Raw genomic sequence first — 26325 nt, forward strand, 5'->3', positions numbered from 1 at the left:
TTATCGTAATGTTGTTAACTCGTTCGCTACCAGCGCTTGAGAAACAAATCTTTAACCACAGCCCATGGAATTTTTTATAATAGAACTTTGAATGGCAATGATTTTAAAACCAACGCATATTTGTAAAAGTAATTATATAAGAAATTTGAAAAAATCTAATTGATAAATAAATGTAAAATCTTCAACGACGAGTATTTGCATTTATGTAAAAACAAAAACGACGCAAATTTGATCAAATGTGAATACAAAAACCAAGCATATTCGATCTAATGTAAAAACAAAAACGACGCATATTTGATCAAATGTGAATACAAAAACCAAGCATATTCGATCTAATGTAAAAACAAAAACGACGCAAATTTGATCAAATGTGAATACAAAAACCAAGCATATTCGATCTAATGTAAAAACAAAAACGACGCATATTTGATCAAATGTGAATACAAAAACCAAGCATATTCGATCTAATGTAAAAACTAAAACGACGCAAATTCGATCAAATGTGAATACTAAAACCAAGCATATTTGCTTAAATGTAAATACAAAAACGACGCATATTTGCGTCGTCGGGCTCAAAATAAAGAACTAAAACGACGCACATATGCGTCGCTGGTAGCGAACCTGTTAATAAATTTTTTATTATTATACTTATATTATTTATATTTTGTGGTTTAATTGGTATTGGAACATTTTTCTTTCATCCGGTGGATACATTAAGTTTTCAAATCCTATATGATTGTATTGTTTTCAATACTGATCAATATTGGAAAAGTTTAGATACGGAAAAAAATATTCAAATTAAAAAATCTAGACGTTTAAATCATTATCGACAACTATTTAAACAAAATCATCCATTCATAGTGAAAATAGTTCCAAAATTTTTTCAAAAAAAATTATTCAAATTTCGTTGTTGGTTTGATTCATGGCTAGAATTGGATCAAGTGGATAGGAAATTATTTTCGAAACAAAATAAAATGCGACTATTTCCACATGCAATTGTCAAATGTCGTACAAATATTTTACTATTTGTATTTATTGCTGATCGATGTAATTTTATTGCCCATATTATTATTGGTAAGTTTCTTGTCTTTTGTTTGATTGTTTTGTTTTTAGTATACTAATTTTCCATTTTTTTTCATTCTTCCATTTTGGCTTTAAAGTTATCATAATATTTATAGCAGCTTCTATAATTATTTATCAATTATTTTCATTTAAAGTATTACAAAATTCATGGCTAATGAAATCAATGTTATTTTTTGAAACAATAATATTCATTCATAATACACTTTTACTATTACAATGTGCAATACTTCTTACTGATTCAATGATATCAACATATATTATATTTCATAATACAGTAAAACAATTGAATGAAAATTTCATTGCGATTCTTAAGAATTGTCTTCATCGTAATACGAAAATCAGTTTATATGAAAAAATGAAAATACAATTCATTCATCGACAACATAATCGTTTGGCTTATTATTTAAAATTTACCAATGAAGATATTTGGAGCAAAACATTTTATCATTTTGCATTGGTCAGTATTCCGATTAATGTATCCATAATGTCTGAATTGTTGGTTGAAAATTTACCAATACAAACACAATTATTATTTATATTTGTTGCTATTATACATGCAATCTCTTTATTGGTTCCTTTTATGTCATTGGCAAAAGTATCGGATGATTTTCATCAAATTAAAAATCAAATACCATCATTACAATTTCGATTGAAACATAATCAACATTTACGTTTAAAATTAAAATATGATGATCTTTATGAACGATTAATGTTTGGTAGAAAAATCTGTTATACATTTGGTTATTTGGGTAATCTAACATTTCGTGGTCTTTTTGAAGCATTTCTTTATTATATTATGGCATTTTTTCTTGTATTAAGATTTTATTTCGAATCACATAATTGAATGTTTTAATTTAACTTTTACCAATTTGTACATTTTATTCAAATAAAAACGTAACATTTTAAATAATTTGAGTGAAAAATAATTTGAATGATTTTGAAAAAAAACATGCGCACAGCAATAAGTTATGGCATAGTCATGGTCATCAACCTAACCTCACTCAACTATGAATCACAGTCATAGTCATAGTCATGGTCATCAACCTAACCTCACTCAACTATGAATCACAGTCATAGTCATAGTCATGGTTACCAACCTAACCTCACTCAACTATGAATCACAGTCATAGTCATAGTCATGGTCACCAACCTAACCTCACTCAACTATGAATCACAGTCATAGTCATAGTCATGGTTACCAACCTAACCTCACTCAACTATGAATCACAGTCATAGTCATAGTCATGGTTACCAACCTAACCTCACTCAACTATGAATCATAGTCATCGTCATCAACCCAACCTAACTCAACTTTTAGCCTTGACTGTTTCGTGCAAAAAAAAACAATTCAAAAGGTGACTTTAACCTTTATCAACCTTTTATAATTAAATACACAACATTTAAAGATAAAAAATAATCAATTTATTTAAAGAATTTTATGTTTGAATTTTTTTTTTTTTTTTTTTTGTTATAAAAGTAAAAAAAATCTAAATCTGACTTGAACAAATGAATGCAACACCTCGTTCATAAAACATATATTCTTCTTGTTTATCACCCAATTCCAGATCGACCGAGAATAATAATTCTGAACGTGTTGAATTTAGATAAACTGGTAACGTAACCTGGTGATAAATTTTTTTGAAAAAAAGATTAGATAATGATAAAATAAAACTTATAACTGATAAAAATCAATCAATCAAACCAAAAAAATTACCTTATTCGCTTGATTTTTATTCATTTCCGAATCGACCGAACGAATCCATTTGAATGATGTTAATTGTAATGGTGATAAAATTTTATTTGTTACATAAAGTTTATTATGTCTAACTTCAGCACCTTGTAATTTAAGACCAACAATACCGAATGATGATTTATCACTTAATGTATCCGAATCCGAAATCTGTATCTGCAGCATTAATTCTTCCAATGACCAACCATTAGCTTGTGCAACAAATTGTCTTGTTGCTGTTATATAAGCTTCAGGTACAAATAATCCACCTAGCCAGATATTAAGATTCTGAAAACGAGAAAAAGGATTAATAAAATCGATTGTAATGATGACCAAAATACCTTTAGATTTGAAATTGATGATGATTGAATTTGTTGCATTTGTTTAATACGATCAGCAAAATCCGTAATCCATTGAATAATTGTAAATGATTCGGGTGTACGATAACGTTTCCAATGATTTGGTATCATACCTTTTGCCAGATATTCAGTTATTTCACGATGATAATTTGTTTGTTTTTTCTCTGCACGACAAATAGCAATAACATCCAACAGATCATGTCGTACAATTGATAATAATTTACCAGCATTATTAACTTCACGTTCAAAATAACGATATAATGGTTCTTTTATATTATCGGATGTACGTTTCATTGATGCTAATTGATTTGGTATTAATTTTAACCAATTCGTTGCAGAATTTAATAATGTTCGCATCCATGCTGGACGACCATCTTCATTGATTTGTTTACCACCACCACCACCACCAGCATTTGAATCAATACCATCCAAACCAATAACAACAATATCATCATCATCTTCAAGTAATTGTAATTTAAGCAACTTGGCAATTAAATCTACACCATGATTTGTAAGCAGCACTAATTCAGCTTTGTTAGGCAGACCTAACCATGATGGTGTTTGACGATCAGATAATGATTCAACCCAATTCAAGAATTCATCACGTCGAATAATTCCTTCGGGTATAGTAATATTATTCATTGATGATGAATGTTGATCATTATCTTGTTCACGTGCAAGTATAAATTCTGATTCAAAACTTTTTGGTGTAAATAATTTTTGTAGAAAAGTTGTCAATAAACGTTGATCAAAATCATTATCAATTTTTCCACCATAAATACATTGACCAAATAATGTACGGATAGCATCGAATGGTACTTTTTCTGGTGGTAAATTTGTTCGGCCCATCGAAACGGTATCAATCCATGTATCCAATGTATCGAATGATACTTTTAAATCAGATTCATTAAATTCATAACGTTTTGACCAACCCAGTGGGCAATATCGAAGTCGTTCCTGAACGATTGCATGAAACCATGAAACAAGGAAATAAAGCCGTGAACGTTCATTTGGTGCTTTCATCATTCTTGATGCAGGAATAGTGGAAAATGTTCGTAAAAGATTTGCCCGTATACCTGGTGGTGGTTCAAATACGAATATTCGACCAGCACGAAGCAGATTTACCGGAATTTTTGGATGAATTTCCAGCGTTAAAAACAAACGAAACGATGGATTTGATTGTAATGCATGCAACTTTTTTTCCAATTGTATCAGCCATTGTGGTGCAAGATGAACATTTTTAAGCATAACCCATTTACCAGATTTCGAAGCAGAATTTATAGCTTTTTCCGCTTGTGAGAATCCTTCAGCCGAACCAATAGCTATTGATGTTATCGGTCGATTAAGTTCGGCGGCTAAATCATCAACACGACCACTTGCATCATAACCCGGTACTGAACACATTAAAATCGGTGTACTTGCTTTAATCAATTTTTCCACTGCAGCACCTAAATCATATTCATTTTCAGCAAAATGTGAAAAATTTTCACCAAATATAACGGCTACAACACGATTAACAATCGATATAACTCTATCTGGACGAAATGTATGTATAACTAATAGTTGATGCATAACACGACCAATATCCGATAGATTTTTATCATCATCCCATATAATTGGTATATTATCTTCAGGTGTACTACTATCATGTAACCATTCATTAAATTCACTGGCACAATGTTCAATATTTTTCTGTAGATTACGAAATGTACGTAATTTAGATAATGCTGTTGCTGATTCTAAACGATCATCTGATGATTGTATTGATGGTAAATTGATTAATGGTTGTCCGGGTAATATTCCTTCAAGACCACGCATCAGATGATCAAATTCATTTTCAAAATTACGTTCATTTGTAAAACCACGAATATAAATTTTACATAATAATAATGCAAACACTAACCAATCTTGATGTAACATACCACGTGTTACACGAACATAAACAACTTCAAATAATTTTTTCGTTATATTACCCAAACGTTGATTATAATCAGATATTTGTTGTTGTTGTTGTCCATTACTATTAGCCAAAACATCATTAAAAATATCCAAAAAGAATTGTAGCGAATATTGATAAAGAAAATGAACTTGATTTAATCCTTCCAGAGTGAAATAAATTGAACTACAAGCTTGTGCCAATGGGTTATATTGTTGTGATACGGAATCAACTTCAGCAATAACTTTATCAGTTTCTTCAACTTTTTTTGATATTTCACCCGCTTCATGTTTTAATTTTTCCAATGTTGATATAATAGAATCATCATCTAATATTCTACCTTTAACATCATTTAATGCTTGTAGCAAAGATTTTTCCAAACGTCGAAGTTTAACATGAAATTCACCTTGTAATTTAAGTAAATCTGAACGTTTTTCATCAATATCCGGACGTTCACAACGTAAAACTTGATTTAAACATTGTGCTTGTAAACTTGAACGTGTTACAGTAAAATTTACAAATGTTACACGTGAACATATATCTGGTGGAAATTCAACAGTTGGATCACGTGTTGATAAAAATATACAAAATGATGGTGAAAGATCAATATCTTGATCACCCAAAGTGATTAAAACACGACCACCAGTTTTTCTTACTTCACGATTCAGAACTGGATTTAGAATTGGATCATAATTTTCAACATCTTGAACAAGTAGTGGATTACCAAATCGAAGAGCTGATTCCAGATTCTTACGGAAAGAATCATCCAAAAAACTTGTTTTTGTTATACGTTTTTGATCAAATTCCGAAAGTAGAAAACGTGTAGCCTGCCCAGATGGATCAATAATCAATGGGAAACGATTAAAACGTTTCAACATTATTGCATTTTCAACACATAAATCATCCGATGGTAAGGAATTTGCTTGCCAACGTAAACGTTCATCTGCTGTAGATAGATATTCTGTTAATGCTAAATCCGAACGATATTGAATTTTAGCCTGATTCAAATGTGTACACCATGAATTAAATAATGATTGTCGATATTGTTGATCAAAATAACCGGCATAAGCTAAAAATGCTGCCGAAAGTATACAATCACCGGCAATTGTTTGCATTTGATTTTTAAACGTCTCGGATGAATGTTCCCAACGTTCACGTTCATTACTAAGACTTTTTAGTAGGGCAATTGAACGATCAACTTTTGATTGAACATTAGCCAAATCTGATTTGATAGCTTGGGCTTGTGATACCAAATTTGCATATTCTTCTTTATACGATGCAATTGAACGTTCTAATTGACCAACAATCCTATCGGTTTCAGCAGCTTTAGCTTTATTTACATCAGCTTCGGATTCCAGATTTTTCAATTCATTACGTAATGGTTCAATTTTTTTCAACATATCAGCATAATTAACCTGTGCAATTGCCCATTTTACTAATGGTTCACATGCTAATGATGCATGTTTAATTTTTTCAAAATTATAATCCGGATTTTGTAGATATTTTGTAATCATTTTTTGACGAATATCTTCACTGTAAAAATCAAAAAAAGTGTTTAAAAAGAGAAAAAAGGGTTAAAAAAATGAATTTTAACAAAAGGAAACAAAAACAAGGAAAAACAGGAATAGCAAGCAAGCAAGCATTTTGCGATGCTAAACACTAATTCGTAATTACGTAATATCTTCAGCCGAAAAGCTAATTATATTTGGTATGAAATTTTCTTTGATTATAATTCCACGTAAAATTTTCCAATCATTTGTTGATTCACCCAACAATAAACAAATTGATTCCAGAACATTTTTAATTACAGCCGGTGGATTTGACATTGTACGTATTTCGACCAAATGTTGTCGTTTGATTGATTTTACTCCTTCATTTTAAGCGAAAAGAATTAAGCGAAGAAGCGAGAAAGCAAAGCGGAAAAAAGGGAGAAAGAAAAAGAGAAAAAATGTTTAGTCAATTTAGCTTACGTAATATTATCAGTTTGAAAATTGACAATAGTTGAAATGAAATTTTCACGCATCAAAATCGATCGGATTACTTTCCAATCGGTTGTTGATTCACCCAATAATAAACAAATTGATTCCATTGCTAATTTTACTGCCGGTGGTGGATTTGTCATTGATTTTACTTCAACAAGATTTTGTTTTTTTATCGATTGTACGGCTATTTAGGAGGATCGAAGGTTCAATAACGAAAAAACGCAAAACAAAAACAGAAAAAGTTTGAAAATAAAAAACAAAAAAAAAAAAAACAAAAAAGAAATTAAAAAATCATAAAATAAAAAACGAAAAATAAAAAACGATCCACAAGAAGAAATCAATCGATGTGTGTTTTTGTTCCAAAAAAGTTTTTTGAAAATTTGAAAACAAAAAAACATACCTTGTCGTGCTTCTTCAACCGCAGGTTTTACTTGTGCTAAATCGGCCATAACAGCAGCTGTTTTTTCTCCAATTTCCGTTTCTTGTTTCTGTGCGGGGGGGAAGAAATTGCAAAATTAAAAAAATTCCACCAGATAAATCCTTCACCAGGTAAAACATACCTTCAACATTAATTGTAATTCTTGTGATTTAACTTTTTCTCTTTCAGCTTCTTGTTGATCTTTTAGCATTTCTTTAAGTTTTGCATTAGCCGCTTGATTTTTTTGCTCCAAATCATTTGATTTGGATGCTAATGATTTTTGTAATTCTTCAACTTGTTCAACTGTTTCACGAATTTTCGTAAGGCCTACATTCAAATGTAGTTGTTCATCTTCTAATTCGGAACATTTTTCATAAAATAATTTTACAAAATGATTAATCAAATCTAAATAATGACGTGGTGTAATGGTTGATATACGACCACCACGACGTAAAAGACGTTCATTTGCATAATGTAATGTTTGATGAATAAAAACAAATGAATTTATAATTGCATCACGATGTCTTGGTTGCTGTGGGAATGAATTCCTAAATGCTGCTGGAAATATTTCTGGTGGTTGATAACGTACATTTTCCAAATCTAATTTCAATGTAAATTCTTGACCAACTTGAAATTGTGCTTCTGGTGTCCAATCACCAAACCAATTCAGTACACAACGATTAAACAGTGCGGGTGATGTTGCAGCACGATCTTTTAAACCTTCACTTGATGGATTCATTGTGAAAACAACATGTAAATTTTTTATTACTTGCTGGGTAAACCATTTATATAATTCTTCATTTGAATCCAACATTAAACCTTCACGTTGACTTGCATCTTTAATCTGTGTTATTAGTGTGGTATATTCATCACCTTCAAATAGACCAGGTACTTCACCATTAGCCAATAGTGTATTCATACGTTCAAGGAATCCAGAATCCAATACATTCGATTCATCCAATATGAAACAAATTTTTTCATTTTTACAACCAGAACGACGTAATACTGAACGTAAATCTTCATCAAAATCAGCACCAGAATATTTATTATGAACTTTAATCTGGAATATGCTTAAACCATTCATCCATGCAACAAAACGTGATAATGTTGTTTTACCAGCTCCAGAAACACCGATTAAAAGTAAATGTCCTTGTGGTTGACGGAAAATACGATCAATACGTAGGACATGATCGAGAACTTCATTGAATAAAACCAACTGGACATCTAATTCTTCTTCATAAAATACTTTCAATCGAGCTTTAACAAATTCACGTAAATGTTCACGATCAACAGGTAGATAATCTTTTGATAGCCAATTACTATACAGTATTGGACGATTCAATGCCTGATGACGATCAATATTTGGAAAATGTTTCAATGCAATCATATCAATATGTTCATCAGTCCATTGTCGTTCATAATCTTCAACTAAACGATCTTGAAATAATCGAAGACCTTCATGTGTCCAAAGACGTACTAAACCTTCAACTGTTAATGAATCTAATGGACGAATTGCTTCAAAAATACCACGTACCCAACGTGTTAATTCTCTTGGTGAATAAATATAATGTGGTTGCATATCTTGTGTAAAATGTTCTTGTGACATTAAATAAAATTCAACCATAGCCGATGTTAATGGTTCAGAATATGTTCGTAAATTTGGCATTAATTTTAACATTGCACGATTAAATGTACCATAAATTTGTTTCAATGATTGTTCACCAGGATAATCAACATAAATAATCGGTACATGACGTAAGAAACGATGTGATAATGGTTTTCTTCCCGGATCGGTTGGTGGATTACAAGCACCAACAAATTGTATACGTTCCAAACGCACCCAAGAATGATCTTGTTGACGATAAAATCCACCATATTCAACTAATTGTCGTAAAAATGATATAACCCTTATCGTACCATATTTATCAACTTGTGGTAAATTAATTTCATCACAAAACAAAATCAGCCATTTTCCAATCTGTATTGGTGACATAACTAAACCGTTTGGTGTTTTACGACATTCACAATAATGATCAAATGTTTTTAATAATAATTCTGGTGTAGTAGCTGATGAAAAATTCAAACCAACAACTTCCATATCCGGTAATGAACGTAATGAATTAAATAATGTCATTGTTTTACCCGATCCAGGTGGACCACAAAGAACCAAAGGTTTATGTTCAGCCAACCATGTATTCAATAATAATTCATGTCGTACAGTATCAACTGTTGGTACAACCAAATCAGGTGTTGCAACTTTATGTGTATCAATTTCAATTTGTGGTACTTTATTCTGCCATAATGACCATTCACCTGTCAACGTTATTTCATAATCAATCAATGAATTTGTTGATGATGTTGGTGGTAATGGTATTGTTGTTATACTACGTATAAATTCACCAAGGTCTTGACGGATTTTCAATTTACCATCACCAGCGAATGACCATAATATTGAATAAACTAATGAACATGGTACATATTTTTCCAAAATTTCCGATGATATTTGAAAATCAGGATGATTTTGATTATACAATAATATGTTTCGACAACATTGATTCAATAAAGAAAATAATGAACTTAGTGCTCGCAACCGAGTAAAATCCATTATATGTTCTTGTTTTGATGCAAATTCTAGCGATCGTTTTACCAAGCCATCAGGTTGAAAATAATTTTGTAAAATTTGTACAAAATTTCTTTGTATTTGTAATGAATCACTGACAATATCGATATCATCTTGTTTTTCGGGTTTTGTCGCTGTTGATTTTACCGTTGTAGTCATATAACTTGCTGCTGTTAATGATAATTCATCATCTAAATCTTCCAACGGTATATTACGTAAACGACGGAAAAAATTTTCAAAAATCATTTCCGTTGTTAGAACATCTTCGGAAAACCAAATCATTCCACAACGTGATACAGTTGCTAATGTTGCATATTTTAAATCCTGTACTTCGAACATTATTCTTACATTTGGTGGTATACTCAAACGTTCACCATTTGGTAATGTTAATAGTTTATTATCATCCAGCACGGAATTTAAATTTTCAACCCATTCAGGATCAACATCACCATCGAAAATAATCCATTGTCGTTTATTAATTTCACCACGTACATTATCAATAATTTTTCGAAGGATATGAGTGAAAAGACCATCAGTCCATTCACGTGTATTTGGATCTAGCTGACCATAAAGTAATTCTTTCGAAATTGCTTTTGGATTTATAACATGTGCTTGTCCTTCTTGACCATCAAAACGTTCCAGTGCACGAAGTAAAACTTTCCATGCTGTTGATTTACCACTACCAGATGGTCCAACCATCATTAAACCATGATTTAATTGTGATATTTGATATAATTGTAGCACTTTACCCAACCAAGAACATTCATCTTGTTGATTTTGTCCATCTGATGATGAATCATCATGTTGTTGCTGATCATCAACCGAATGATCATCACCATCACCACAAACCAAATACATTTCTTGACAAACATTACGAATTTCTTCACGTAATTTTCGCATTTCAGCTCGGGTATATTTAATACCGGGGAAAACATCTGACAATAATGAAAACAACAATGGAATATCTTCAGCAATCAATTTCGGTACCATTGTTTCACATATAGATTGTATTAGAATTTCTTGTTCGGGTAATTGTTCAGCAATCCGTGATTCATCAATAACCGTTGGATCTGATTGCCGGATTCGTTGTATACGATCACGTTTAATATTACCGGCGGATACCAGTACGGATTTCAATGCCCGCAAACCAAAATCATAATGTGGTTGATTGGATAATTGTTCATCACAAAGTTTAAAAAATGGTACAATTTTCGTTGCTAATTTCTCGGCCATACGAAAACCTTGTGAAAAAAGCATAACCTGTGCGATTAATTGTCGATCTGGTTGATTCATCGCAAGCGATCGGAATAATTTTTTCAAATTATCCGGTAAATTTGAACGGCCAGCATAACCAGGATTCATTGTTATGAATATTGCCATATCTGCATTGATTTTCACTTGTTTTCCAATCAATTCAACAACCAAATCGGATTTAGTCGGCGATGTTGAATTATTTTTTAATGTTTCTTGAATTTGTTGAATCTGTTGCGATACAGCCGACAGCATTCGTTCTTCCAAACGATTAAATTCATCAAAACAACCCCATGCACCAACCTGGCAAAGACCAACAAATATTCTACCCATTGCTTGAAAATCAAATGTTTCATCACAATTAAATACGAGAACAAATCTTCCCAATTGATTTCCCAGCGCTTTAACCGATTCAGTTTTACCCGTTCCGGCTGGACCAAATGGTGAACCACCAAGACGTGCTTCTAATGCCTGTGTCATTGTTAAATAACAACGATCAGTTAATGGTGTTTGAACCAATTTTTCCTGTACACCCAAATATTCAAAACCATAATAGAATTTTGCATTTGCCATATGTATGGTTAATTGCCTGAGGATATCCGATTGTTTTGGATCAAAATAAAAACGCATTTGTGATAACCAATCAAATGATTTATTTGATTGAATTTGTTTACGAATCAACTGACGAGTTACATCACGTTTATGAACAAATTCAGTGATTAAATGTTCCAATTTTTTTCTACGTAATGGTGGTTGTTCTTGCAATACTGAATCGGCCAATATTTGTAATGTTAATTCAACGGATTGTAAAATTGGTTCCAAATTTGGCGGTTGTTGCTGTTGAATGGTTAATGCAGATTCAATTGATTCTGACCATGATATTTGTACAGCCAGAACGACAATCTGAGCTTGGTAGCGATCCAACCATTCAATAAATTGATTCATTTCAATTTTTTTCGTTGTTGAATCTTCAGTTGCACCGATACGAAACAGAACTTGATCAGCAACAGCTTGTGCAAGCAATTTACCCAATGTAAAACGCATTTCTTGTTCCAACAGCGATAACCATTTATTAATTTTTGGATTATCCACAATGGATATTGGATTAAAAAATCGTACTTCTTCACCTTCTTTTGAACAAAGACCAAGAACATGTGTTTGATCATCATTCAGTATGATCGATGCAATACCGGCAAACATTTTTTTAAAATGTTTTTGTAAACGTAAAATATTTTTTGAATTACCAATAATTTCTAGTAGATCTTCATCACCAACAAAATAAAAACGTGGAAATGATGAACGTTCACGTTCTAAATATTCGCCTAATGCTTTTTGGATTTTACCCAACAAATCAGATAAACGTTCTAATGAACGTTGTACACCGGCAATATTCATAACATCAATAATCATTGGATTTTTCGATACTTTTTTCATTAATTGCAGAAATTCTGAACTTATTGATTGAAATCTTGATGTTTCAACTGGTAACAGTGCCTGGATATCTGAACTACCGCTAAAAATTCCTTCCAGATAAACCCAACGACGTTGTACATCAATCCAAACATCAAATATTGAATTAATACGATTCAATTTTTCTTCCCACGATAGTGAATCTTCTTCAAATTCTTTATAATATGGTGATAATTTCATTGCCGAAATGGAATTTATATGTTCTTTAACCTTTGTGAATAAATCATCCCAACCACGTATTATACGACATTTATTCTGATAATTTATCAATTCCAGCTGATATGTTTGCCAAAATTCACGAACTTGTTTAAGAAATTCTTCTAATGCCATTTCACCTTGTGCAATTTGTATAATATCTTTAACAATTGTTTCATTTTTTTGCAAATCAATATCCCATACTTGTCCTAATGTTAATTCCGAAAGAATCCATTGTACACGTAATTGTTTACATAAATGACGCCAATGACGTTCTTTCAAAGCGTCGGATTTTAATTCTACAATCAAAACATTTGATTTTGTATATGATTGTACAACACGTTTTACAAAATCATATGATGCATATTGTCGTAAACGTGCTGGCATTTCTTTTAATTGTCCTAATAGGCCATCTAATTGTTGTCGAAGTTTTCTTGGTTGTACTGATAACCATGGCATTTCTTTTAAACTATCAATTTGTTCCCATATTTTTGCCAATTCTGTCCATACAAATTTCAGATCTTGTAATTCTTCCAATGATACTTGTAGTTTTTGATCATTTGGACTTTGTGCTGATAATCCCGGTGGTTCTAATAATTCTAATGCTTCTTTTGCACGCATTATATTATCACGATCTTCTTGTAAATGATTAAATTTTGTTTCGAAAATTGTCAATCGATTTATAGCTTCTTTTGGATTTATTGAACCTTGTACGGGTTTTCCACGTTCCCATTCCGTTAAAAATTCTACTGTTCTTGCTTCAACTAATTTATCTTCAGCAACAATTTTCACCTGTAATGATGTTACCTGTTGTTGTATGGATTGATCTTTTCGTTTCATTATTTCCTGGAAAGCAGACCATTCACCTTCAATATTATCAACATGTAACCAATTATTTGGAAATTGAAAACGTTGTCTTTCCAGTATTCGCTGGCCTTCTTTATAAATTTCAACTTGTTTTCCCCATTGAAGAATTTTTGATTTCAAAGATTGTACATAGGTTATGAACGTTACAGCATCTTTTGTATTAGCCGTATCGATAGATTGTTTTTCCAATTCTGTACGACTTGTTGATATAATTGAATGTAACGATGACATTTCCTGACCAAGTAATGAACCAAATTTACTCAATACTTCTTTATGCCATGAATCATATTTTAGCGTAACTTTTGATTGAACTTTTGCATAATCCACAACAATTGGTCCAATTTCTTTACGTGTATCGGCTGTATCAAAAGTTGTACGAGATTTTTTTATCTCTACCAATGTATTCATCCATCGAGTTATATCATCACCTAATTTTGTATAAAGCATATCTGATTGTAGATCCCATAATGATTGATATGTTAACCATTGTTGTATATAATCACGCATTTGATTAATTTTCATTTCAATTATTTCATATGCTTGATTCAATATTTTCGGTCCATTATCTTCAGGCATTTTATTTAATAAATCACGATATTGTCGTTGATGAGGACGATCTAAACCAACTTGATACCGACTTGATTCAATACGATTCAATGTTAAAATAACATTTTGCCATGCAAACAGTTCTTGCAGTAAATTAAATCGTGCTTCTTCAATCGATGGACTAACATACATCACCTGATTAGTGATTCGTATTTCATGTATCAATATTTGTATCTGTGGATTACCGCCGCCGCCGCCAACGATACCATCATTAGCTGCTCCAGGGGAATCAGTATCGGTCATGGTATCACCATCTTTACCACTATTATCTTTACGATTACCATCATTACCACCACGATTATCATTACCACCTTCTAATGCACGTGTCCATGCTTTAATACCAGCTTGTAAACGTAATGCTAATTTCTGTTCAACTTGTTTATCCAATCGGGAAACCCATTCCGTTAGATTTGAATATCGATGTAATGATAAATCATCCACTGCTTTTTGTATTTTATTCAAAATTTCAATAAATGTAAATGATGAATATGTACAATCATCGATTGAACGTAATTCCATATCAATTTGTTCAACAATATCTAATAATTCATCAACTTTTTCTTGAAAATTCAATACAGTTTCACCCAATTTCTGTACATATGAATCACGTTTATATGATTCCCATACCATTGATGCACCTTCCGATATTAAATCTTGAACTTCAGATTTTAAACCAGCAACCAATAATGCTAATGATGGTTTTTGTTCTACTTTTTCACATGTACGTTCATATGATTTTACTGTTTCGATTAATGATACGGCAAATGGAAAATGTTGATTAGCTTGATGTGCTTTATTCACAATACCTAGGGGGACACGAAATCCAAGACTACGTAGATTACGTACTTCTTTTGCCAAAGTGATAATATCTGGAAGGAAATTTACCCGCAAACGAAATGCAGAACGTTGTTGTGTCCGGGTTGATTCAATAGTAAAAATTCTACCGCTAACATTTAATTGTTTTTGTTGTATATTACGACACCATTCATCAAAAATGGATTGTGTATTTAGCTTCATTCGAAAACTTTCAGCATCATTTTTCAATTTTTGTCCTTCAATATGACTTTCCCAACCTTTACCGAGAACATCTTCAACACGTTTCATATAAACAGATAATTTTCTTTCAATTTGTCGTGCCCATATTATCGAACCAGATACTAATGGCAGATCATAAACACGTGACATTTTACATGCCTTGTTCTGTGGATATTGTACTTTAAATTTTTCATGTAATGTTTCAATATCATCTTTTACACGTTGAATTAGTTGAGTTTGATATTCACGTATTGCACCACTTATATGTGGTCGTACAAACAATGCATTAAATCTGGAAAATATTCGAAACATTTCATTTGCATTTTTTGCCATTCCTAATTGATCACGTAATTTTGCTGTTATCCGAGCTTCAACACGATCAATACGTTCTTCATAACGTTTTAGAGATGCTTCCCAACAATCATTACCTTCTTTACTCATATCTAATGCATCAACTTCTTTTACCAATTCATATGCATTATTAACTTCTTCAATTTCATTTATATCTGCTGTTGTCATAATCGATGATGTATTAGTCGATAATGTTGAATCAAAACCCGATGATGCTTTTTCCGAATCATTTTCCATTGTTTCTGTACCATCTTTTGTCTTAATCATCGTCGATGTTATTGATGGACGTAAAACACGTATAATAACAGCACGTAATTGTTCATGTTGACGACGAAATTTACGCATCTGTTCCATACGTATTTGTAATTTTTTATGTGCAAAACTTATACGCCATATCATTTTCAAATGTTCATCACGTTTCTTTTTAACAATATCTCGTAATAATGTTTGAAATTTTTCATATTCATCATCCCATGCTTGAAATACTTCAAAACATTGTTGAATAATTTTATCAAATTCTTCATATGGTATATGCATCATACGTCGGGTACCGAGAACTTTAAGCATTTGTGTCATCAAATCACGTGATATTGCTTCCATTAATTTCAATGCACGTTTCATTGGATATTTTGTATTACGAATTTTACGTAAATGTTGAAACAGAACTTGCAAAGCGATACGAATTTTTTGTAAATCAGTTGCAGCCAACAGGTCATTCAAGGGGAAATCTTTCATTAAAGGATTATAATCCGCTACGGTAGCCAATGCTTCTTTCAATCGAGTATCAGCATCAAACGATACGGTTGCATGAAAACGTTTACCATTTTTTAGTATTTCCAATGTTGTAATCACTTCAATACTTTCACGTTTCTCTTGGATTCGCAATAGGGCTCGTTCCAAATTTAACCAGAAACTTATTTCTTGCATAGCCGTTCCACTGCTTGGATCACGATCCAGATTTGTTACTTTTTGTATTTCACGTATCCAACGATTAACACCAGCTTGTAGTTGATTCAAGAAAACAGAATCATTAACTTTATCACCAAAATGTTCCATTGTTATCTTTTGGCCTTCATCACGACATTTATTTATAACCTGTTGTACATATGGATGTATTTGTAAACTAATCTCAGGTATATCAATATTTTGTTGTAAATGTAATAGGCCCATTTCTAATTCGGCAATTTTTTTCTCAACATTTGGTGCCATTTTATCACCATCTCTTTCAGCACGACCAGTTTCTTTGACAAACGATTTAAAATAAGGTCCAACAGCAGCCGATACATATGAATGTAATGTTTCATATGGTAATGAATCAGCCAAATTCATAAAACGTAATTGTGACAATAATGATTTATCAGCTTCCAATATTGGACCATTTTTTATCAAAACTAATGAATTTATTTTTGGATTATGATATTTTACTTCTAATTCGATTGTATATTGAACATTATCATCGTTGGTGTTTGGACCGATAATTGATGATGGTGTAACACTATTACCGCCACCACCACTAGCACCGGTTGTTTCATCTTCATCATCATCTGGAATTTAAGGGGGAAAAATTAGAACAAGTTTTTCGAATCAAACAATCGAACAAACCTTTAAGAATTTGTCGCTGTACAACAATGGAACGTGTTTGTGGTTCTTGAATAAATTTTTTCAATTGTTCCAATGTCGATTCTTGCAGCAATAATTGTCGTAATGATTCGGTTAAACAACCATCTTCTTCCATAAAAGCCGGTATCATACGACGTAAATATGCAACCAATATTGATACATCCAATAATGTTGCCGTCGATGTTGATTGAGCAGCACCAGAATTACCACCACCACTGCCAGCAACATTAGCCAATGTTGTTGATGATAATGATTGTTGATCGGTAAAAAATTGTCCCGATGGTATATCACCACCGGTAATATCCATAAATGAATCCGACATTTTTTCTGGTTAAATTAATGTCGTTGAATCGCGTAAAAACGCAATTTATAAAAAAAAATAATCTTTCTTTTCTTCAAAACTTTCAATGGAAAAGATCAAAACTTTAATGAAAAAAATCAAAAATCAAAAAAATTTTCACAAACGAAAACACCACACAAACAGACAAATCGAACACACAAAGAAAGAATCGATGTGTCATACTATCAGACCATTTATGATGGGAGGATACTTTTGATTTGGTAATTTTTTCCATTCATAGATGGCAGCACTGGGTTCAGGTGTGAAAAAAACATTCGAATTCAAAACGTTCGATTTTTTCTTCGGAAACGTTCGATTTTTTTGTTTTGTAAAAATTTTGTAAAATTTCAATTTTTTTGTTTTGTAAAAATTTTTAAGTTTTCTTTTTGTAATTAATAATTTTTTAATTTTTTATTTATTTATATGATTATCAATTTGTTTTTTTTTCTCTCTTTCAATAATTAATATTTGATGAATTAATGTGTGTGTGCATGTGGCGGGATGATGAACAATGATGATGAACGACGATAATGATAATGATAATGTGATGTGAAAACAATGTTGAAACAACGAACGAACGAACGAAAAAAAAATGAAAGTTTTTTTTTTATTTAAAATCGCTAAATTGAAAAATGGTGGTGGTGGCTAAATCTTCTTGTTTGAGGTTGATTCAGGTAATAAAAAAAATCGATTCTGTGACAAGGTGGTTTTTTTCTGTTGCAGTGAATTTTTTTTATATAAAAGAATATTCTTCTATCATCATCATCATCGAGAAATCGATGTTTCTTCAACTTTGTTTTGTTTTTTTTACATTAAAAAAAAATTTGAAATGAAAAAATTATTCGCTGGGTCATTTTGTTATGATGTGTGTGGTTGGTTGGATGGATGACATTTATGATTTTCATTTTCTTCATTTTTTTCCGTGATGTGAACATTGAACAAAATAAACAAAACAAACATAAAAAAAACAACAAAAAAAAAATTAATTAAAATGTGCGCATTCATCAAAAATAGTGGTGGTTTTTTTTGTGATGTAAAGTTTTGATGAGATTTTTTTTTTCTTGTGTTGTGTGAAAACAAAACAAAAAATAGTGAAAAACAAAAAATTAAAACAAAAAAAAATTCTGTAAAAGAGATCATTCGGATTCTTTCGGTGTGTTTTATGTGTGTGTGTGTGTTTTGTCAACGACAACGATGATGATTTTCGGTTTCAATTTTTTTCACCATTATTAAATCTCAATCAAATATTCATTTTTTTTCACATCGATTCAAAAAGATTTACCGGATAAAAATTTTGTCCATATTTTCATCAAGCTTGGAAAAAAAACCATACACGAATTGATGATTGTCATTTTGTTGTTTTTTATCATTATTATTATTATTATTCTTGTGATCTTTCTTTTTTCACTTTAAATGGTATTGTTGTCGTTGTTGTTGTGGCTGATGCTGTTGATAACATTGGCTGACCATTTGATACCGTTGTACCACCACCACCGCCACCAATACCATTTGTTGTAATTGAATGATCAATAGCAATAGGTGTTGATGTTGTTGTCGCCGCTGTTGTTGCCGATATCGATGATAATGATGATGATGAAATCGATACCGTTAATCCAGAAGATTGTGATGACGGTACTGAATTCGTATTATTGGCCATTGTTGTTGATGATGCAGATGATGAAACTGAAGATGATGATGTAGTTGTCGATTGATGATGATGATTACTACCGGTATTATTGCTGCTATTATTATTATTATTCAATGAATGTGATGTGTTGGTAGTAGAATTTAAATTTAAATTATCATCACCTAATATTGTTGATATTTCACCTTGCATAAATGCCCATGGTACTGAACTACCCATTAATGGACATTTTTCACCACTTGGACAATAAACTTCCCCACCATTATTACTACCGGAAATATTTGCATTCGATTGTTGTTGTTGTTTAATCGATTGCCTTGAACATGGAAAACAAAATTTGTGCGTTGATACCGATGGACATTGTACAAAATGCGTATCCTCTAAACGTTCTTGACATATTGTACATTTTAATGGTGGTGATTGTACCGATGTTGTTGTTGTTGATGGTGCCGATGTTGATGAATTCGATGTTGATGATGATGATGATGGAGGTGTTGTTGTTGTTGTCGTTGTTGATGGTGGTGAATGATGATTATTTAATTGTTGTTGATGATGATGATGTTGATGGTGTTGATGTTGATGATTTGAATTATTGACCATTGAATTGGCCGTTGATGATGGCACTGATGATGATGATGATAATAATTGATTTTGACTATTTATCGATGATGAATCAATCAATTGATTTGAAGTTCGTGATTTTTTTATGGGTAATAGACTAGTGGAAGATGATGATGCGGATACGGAATTTCCAATCAATGGTGGTGATGTTGTCGATGAAGAAGAAGCGGCTGCAGCAGCAGCAGCTGCTGCGGCAACTGCTGCTACTGAATAAAATGGTTGTTTCGATGTTATACCAACAATACCCGATGATGATTGTGATAGATTTTTTGCCGAAACCGTTGAATCAAATGACATAACACGACTCATTGATGGATGTGATGAATGATGTAATTGATCAGCACGTGATAATTTTCTTGATAATGATGTTGGATCATTTGCTAATGTTAAACCAGGTGCTGCCATAACAGCCGGTAATGATTCACCACGTGTTAATGGTGGTCTTTGTCCACCACCACCACCAGCTGATAATACAGCTGCTGCTGCAACAGCAGCAGCATTCATTTCATCAATTACTAAATGCTGTCTATGCTGTTGTTGATTCGGTATAACAATATCAACATCATTTATATCATCAGCAATATGTATAGTACGTTTTCCTCCCATCGTTGTTGTTGTTGATGATAATTGTGTTGGTATTCCGGAAGAATTTCTCAATGATGATGATGATAATACACCACTTGCAAGTGTTGTTGTTGATATTAATGATGATGGATTTGTAACATATGTACCACCACGTGGTGAATTTCCACGTATTAAATTATCATTATATGATGATTGTGATTGTGATGATGATCGATTATTTGAATGTTCAATTGCAGCAATTGTTGTTGCATAATTTGTTAATGAACCATTTAATTTAAATGTTTGCTGTTGTTGTTGTTGTTGTAATGCAGCAGCAGCAGCAGCTGATGATGATCGAAGTAAATTAGCTGATATTATTTGTTGATGATGATCATTTTGATTTGTTTGTTGAACAACACCATGTTGTTGTTGGGCGGCAGTTATTGTATTACCCGTTTGTGGAATTATAAATGGAACGATATTACCACCAGCATTGGCTGCTGCTGCAGCAGCAGCCGCTGCAGCAATTGCATGTTGATGATGATGATTAATTGCTGCTTGTTGTTGTTGCTGTTGTTGATGATGTTGATGCTGTTGTTGTTGTTGATGATGATGATGTTGTTGTTGCTGTTGTTGATGATGATTATGATGTTGATGTTGAATTAAATAATGTCCAGTTGCACGTTTCATTTGACGTGCATTATCAATAATTAATTCAATACGATCAACACCTTCATAATTAACACAACCACGACAAACAATTTCAGAAAAATCATGTAATAATGCCCATGGCATACGTGGTGAATCACATAGATAACAATTTTGTCTTTGTGTTGTTGTTATTGTTGGTGTTAATGATGATAATGATGATGATGATGATTGTGGTGCTGGTGTTGTTGCTGTTGTTGGTGGTGTTGGTGTTGATGTAGCCATTCCTATTATATTATTATTCTGATTATTTCCACAAATAGCTGAAGATGCAACAATTGAATTACTAATACCGGTCAACGATGTTGATGATGATGACAAACGATGATGACCATTAAACAATAATGACATTATTTTTCATTCATATCGACAAAAAACAAACTGCAAGTTCAAAACACGGTGATTTTTTCTGAAACACACTGAATCGATTCAAAACCTAAATTAAAAAGAAAGAGAAAAAAAACATGTGAAAATTAGAAACAAGAGAAAAACTGATTATCCACCCACACACCAAGAATATTTCATTGATTGATGACAACATTCCATCAGAAAAATTAACTTTTTTTAAAAACAAAATTGATCGAAATCACATATGAAACGAACAAAAACGAATATATATAGACCGATCGAGTAAAAGAAAAGAAACCAATGACTCACAAAACAAAACAACAAATATAAAACATTTTTGTACTCAAAATAATATTAAAAATGTACCAATTGGCATGGCATGTGTGATATATAATGAATGATGTATATAGGAAACCTGGGCCAAAAAAAAACAAATTTTTTTTAAAAATAACCAGGATTTCTATCCATTTCTTTCGATAAAATATTAATCAATCGGATATAATCGTAGATTTACAATAATCATCATCATTAGATTTTTAATATTGTAATTTTACAACTAAAATCAAATCTCGATTGATAAGATAATTTGGATAAGATGCTGATGATAATCAAAAAAAGGGACCAAAAAAAGAAACATACTTATCATCAACAGAGCTTGTTTGGTTTATGGTTGCCAAAATGATGATAATTGATGATTGGCAGGGTGGTTTGTTGACGCCCAATGTTGTTTTTTTTTATTAAAAAAAGTTTATTGATGATGATGATCAGAAGAGAAACCAAAAAACAAAAAACAAAATTATTATTTTCAAATCACATGGTGATATTATTTAATTTCATTATCATCATAGTCATCGAGGGTTAATTAAGAAGAAAATTTAAAAAAATCAAAAAATTTTTTTCCAGGTCAAAGTTTTCAGAAGCTAAAATCGAATGTTTTCAACAACAGAAAAAAAACCACATTTTTGTTTTGGGAAAAAAGAGAAGAGAATATTATACGGTCAAACTTCGTAGGTTTTCATTTCATTTCATTCACTTTCTTCAGATATTCTCTCTTTCTAAAAAAAATCCAACTCCCAAAATTGAATATTGGAAATAACCAGAAAAAAACCACACACAGCCACTGAAAAAATCAATATCACACACACAAAAATTGAACATTGAACGCATGCAATGCATGCACCAGAAAAAAAAATTGAAAAAAAAATTCTGAATGGAAACTGCTGCTGCTGCTGCTTTCAGACTGTATTTTTTTTTTTTTTTTTTGGTGGAATGAAATGGAATAATTTTCTGGCGATAACACCAATATACACCATCCACCTCTCTCTCTCTCTCTCTCTCTCTCTCTCTCTCTCTCTCTCTCTCTCTCTCTCTGTTCACCCAATAGGAAGAAGCGGAGGAGGAGGTAGAAGAAAAAAAAAGGTAGAGGTAGTGGTATTTTGTATGTAAAAACACGCGTTCCGCAAAATAAACTTGTACTTTTTTTTTCTCTCCTTCGTTTGTTGTTGTTGTTGTTGTTGGAAGGGAGCAATTTTTTTTTCTTCTTTTTTCAAAAAAAAAAAAAAAAAATCCAAAAAAAGCGATGAAATGCATGATTTGATAATGATGAGGGAGTTGTGATTGTGGCGCGGCAATTTTTTTTTTTTTTTTTTTTTTTTTGGAAAAATTTCATTTTCGAATGCGCATGTTCAAATCGAAATCAAAATAAATTTATTTTAGATAGAATAGATTTAAATCGAATGTTTTGGTCATGATGGTGGAGGAGGTTTATTCGATGATGATGATGGAGGGAGGTATATCACCCAGAAAGTCTTTCTCTGAACAAAAAAAAATATTGATTGATTACCGGATGATACTTTTGATCAAACAAACAAACAATGAAATGCAACTGCAAATCGATAAAGGTCGATAGGTGTGGATTGCGGGTGATTAGGTCGATAAAGGTATGTTCGATTTAAAAATTCTTTTCTTTTCATTTTTCTCATTTTTCATTGATTAAAAGGCGCCAAAAGATCGACAAACAAAATGTTTGTATTGATCAATCAAAGTAAATAGAGAGGGGGGTAAATCATCGAAAAGTTTTTTCGTTTTTCTGGATTTATGGATTCCACGACAACGGTGGTGGAAGCGACTTATGGTGTTTTGTTATATTCGCAAATAAGGAGGGAGGAGGGAGAAAGTTCATTCAAAAAAAAAATGAAATGAAATGAGCGGTGTACCACTACCATGGTCGACAAAAAAAAAGTGGCATTTATTTTTTCGGCGTGACGTCACAAATAAAAAAAAAGGACGATTGGTGGATGGGGGGAATTTTGTAAAAAAAAAATGTCCTGGCTTTTTGTTGCCCCGGTCTTCATCGTCGTCAGAAAAACAAAAAAATCCTGTCCGGCAAAAAATTTTTTTTTTTGCATTAAAAATAATGTGCTTGGCTTGGCTTGCTGGCTTATTGCTTCTCGCTTTTTTTCCCTTATTTTTTGCCTTAAGGTATTTTGTTAATGCGCATGATTTTTTTCTTTTCGAAGCATGCTCATTTTTTTCAAGGAAAACAAAAAAATTGATGATAATGATTATCATCCATTGGGAACCATGATGATGATCATCAATTTTGTTGTTGTTGTTGTTATGACTCCACCCGAAACTTAAAAACATCCTTAATATAATATACGTCAGCTGGTGTCACTTTGAACAGGATTTTTTTGTTTTTTTTTCTTCTTTCAAAATTTTTTTTCTTGGAAAACATGCGTGTAAAATTCAGGGATCCACGCAGCAAAATTGAATATCGACAGAGTGCATACAGCAGCAGCAATGCAAACTGTTTTTTTTTGTTTACTACGTCAGACATCATCATCATCATTTTTATATCTTTTTCAACAAAAAAAAAAAAAAATTGTTGGAATTTACACAGCATAGATATCACACAACAACCTCTACATATAGCAAAAATGAAAATGTTTTTTGTTGAAAGATTCCATTACACCAAATGCTATATACATGTGGATGGATGGATGGCGAAACCGAAAAAAAATGTGACGTGACGTCACATTTCAAGTTTTCAAGTTTTTTTCGTTGAAAACAAAAAAATGTAAAGATTACATATATTGGAAACGCCTGCGTGCAAATCCTGATGATCACAATAATGATGATGATGATTGAAAATATTCATGCCGCATGCCAATATGATGATATTCTATATTGAAAACGAAAATTTTTTTTATTGATCCCGGGGTTTGATTTTGTTTGTTTTTCGTTGTTGTTGTTGATGATGATGATGACTTTGGCTAGTTTCGAAGATACGGATGTTGAAGAGAACAGAGAAAAAAAAACCTGAACCAGATTAAAATGAAATTCAGGGAGAAAAAACTTTTGAAAATTTTTCAAAAAGTTTTCGAATTTCGAATCTTTTCAATTCGATTCGTCATTTATGAACAGGATCATTATGAATTCGAATGTTTAGAAAAAAAAGAATCCTTGGCGTTTTGTATCCATGGATTTTTATCATTTTTTTTTTTGTTGATTTTTGATCAAATCAAATCAACAAACATCTGGATATGATCATCATATAAATGATTAAGTATCGTTATTTTCGTTAATCAAATCACATCAAAATAAAGATTTGAACGCGTGCATGAAAAAAAATGATTGCAATGATTTTTTTTTTTGGTAAATGTCTGATAAGATTATCAGTTTTTTTTTGTTTCTCTGGTTGAAATGATGATGTGATCATCCTAACCCAAAATTTATTTTCTGTTGCTTGAAACAATTGAAATTGAAAAAAAAACTTTGAAAAACTCAAAGATTATGAGAATGGAAGGTGAAAATCGAATGTTTTTTTATCATTAGGAAAACTTACCGGGATTTTTTTTTGTTTGGATGAAAAAGCGGAAACGGAAAATTTTCTCGAAAACAGAACACTAAAAAAAAGATTCGAATTTTTTTTCTTTCGAAAAAAACAGAAAAATTTCTCGAAAATCAAACAAAATTCACAAAAAAATTTGAATGAAAAACTTGGCAAGAAAAAGTAAAAATTTTGAAAGAATTAAAAAAAAAATCATTTGATCATTTTGATGGCCAATTTATATATGGTGTGTGGTTTGTTTGTTCGAAGTTTAATTTAGCTCATCATCATCATCATCATCATCATTATCATCATAAAGCCGACCATAATCATATCATTATTATCATCATCGAGTTTAACCAACAATTATCATCAATTTTCATTGATAACCGAAAAAAAAAATTAAACTAAACTAAACGACGATAACAACAACAAAAGTTTTTTCTCGACTTAGTTAATCGTTGTTGTTGTTGTTTTCTTGCGACGATGTTCTTCGTTCGTTCATTTTGGATTTTGGATTGTAATTGATAACAACACACAAATACGCATCATATTGATATAATCATCAAATAAAGAGAGAGAAAAAAAAAGTGATGTGATAAATATGATAAATGATTGCAATGAAATAACGAGAGAAAAAGACAGAAAAAAACAAAGCAAAAACTAAAAAACATTGATTGATTAATGAAAAGCATCCTTATCCAATATGATGATGCGCATGTGTAATTCGAATATTTTTTTTTCG

General features: G+C 31.6%; 3 protein-coding genes and 1 long non-coding RNA gene across 7 annotated transcripts; 2 read left to right on the forward strand and 2 right to left on the reverse strand.

The window, feature by feature from the left end:
- Positions 1 to 700: 700 nt before the first annotated feature.
- Positions 701 to 1927, forward strand: LOC113797018 (uncharacterized). The gene is made up of 2 exons (XM_075821287.1): positions 701 to 1074; positions 1161 to 1927. The coding sequence occupies exons 1-2, from the start codon at positions 975 to 977 to the stop codon at positions 1925 to 1927; spliced, it is 867 nt and encodes a 288-aa protein (XP_075677402.1). The 5' UTR covers positions 701 to 974.
- Positions 1928 to 2482: 555 nt separating this feature from the next.
- Positions 2483 to 18013, reverse strand: Dhc64C (dynein heavy chain, cytoplasmic). Of its 2 annotated transcripts, none has more exons than XM_027347333.2 (7): positions 17505 to 18013; positions 7650 to 17446; positions 7490 to 7577; positions 6782 to 6977; positions 3154 to 6640; positions 2798 to 3100; positions 2483 to 2705 (listed from the first exon to the last, which is right to left on the reverse strand). In XM_027347333.2, exons 1-7 carry the CDS (start codon positions 17842 to 17844, stop codon positions 2571 to 2573), a joined length of 14346 nt encoding a protein of 4781 aa, XP_027203134.2. In that variant the 5' UTR covers positions 17845 to 18013; the 3' UTR covers positions 2483 to 2570. The 2 variants fall into 2 exon arrangements, with proteins under 2 accessions (XP_027203134.2, XP_027203133.2); XM_027347332.2 differs by lacking the exon at positions 6782 to 6977 and adding an exon at positions 7078 to 7273 and having other exon boundaries at positions 17505 to 18010.
- Positions 18014 to 18240: 227 nt separating this feature from the next.
- Pits (Protein interacting with Ttk69 and Sin3A) lies at positions 18241 to 26139 on the reverse strand. Of its 3 annotated transcripts, none has more exons than XM_075821214.1 (2): positions 25596 to 26139; positions 18241 to 21836 (listed from the first exon to the last, which is right to left on the reverse strand). In XM_075821214.1, the coding sequence occupies exon 2, from the start codon at positions 21749 to 21751 to the stop codon at positions 19244 to 19246; it is 2508 nt and encodes an 835-aa protein (XP_075677329.1). In that variant the 5' UTR covers positions 21752 to 21836; positions 25596 to 26139; the 3' UTR covers positions 18241 to 19243. The 3 variants fall into 3 exon arrangements, with proteins under 3 accessions (XP_075677329.1, XP_075677328.1, XP_075677330.1); XM_075821213.1 differs by lacking the exon at positions 25596 to 26139 and adding an exon at positions 22388 to 22978; XM_075821215.1 differs by lacking the exon at positions 25596 to 26139 and adding an exon at positions 21912 to 21928.
- LOC142645289 (uncharacterized) lies at positions 23397 to 25054 on the forward strand. Its single transcript, XR_012846432.1, has 2 exons — positions 23397 to 23688; positions 23748 to 25054. It is a non-coding gene; the product is annotated as an uncharacterized LOC142645289 (long non-coding RNA).
- Positions 26140 to 26325: the final 186 nt, after the last annotated feature.

This window comes from Dermatophagoides pteronyssinus, unplaced genomic scaffold (genome assembly GCF_027571235.1).
Source record: "Dermatophagoides pteronyssinus isolate colony J.1.1.1.1 unplaced genomic scaffold, Derpt_VIB-CSIC_2022.12 sq0009, whole genome shotgun sequence".
Classification (NCBI taxonomy): domain Eukaryota; kingdom Metazoa; phylum Arthropoda; class Arachnida; order Sarcoptiformes; family Pyroglyphidae; genus Dermatophagoides; species Dermatophagoides pteronyssinus.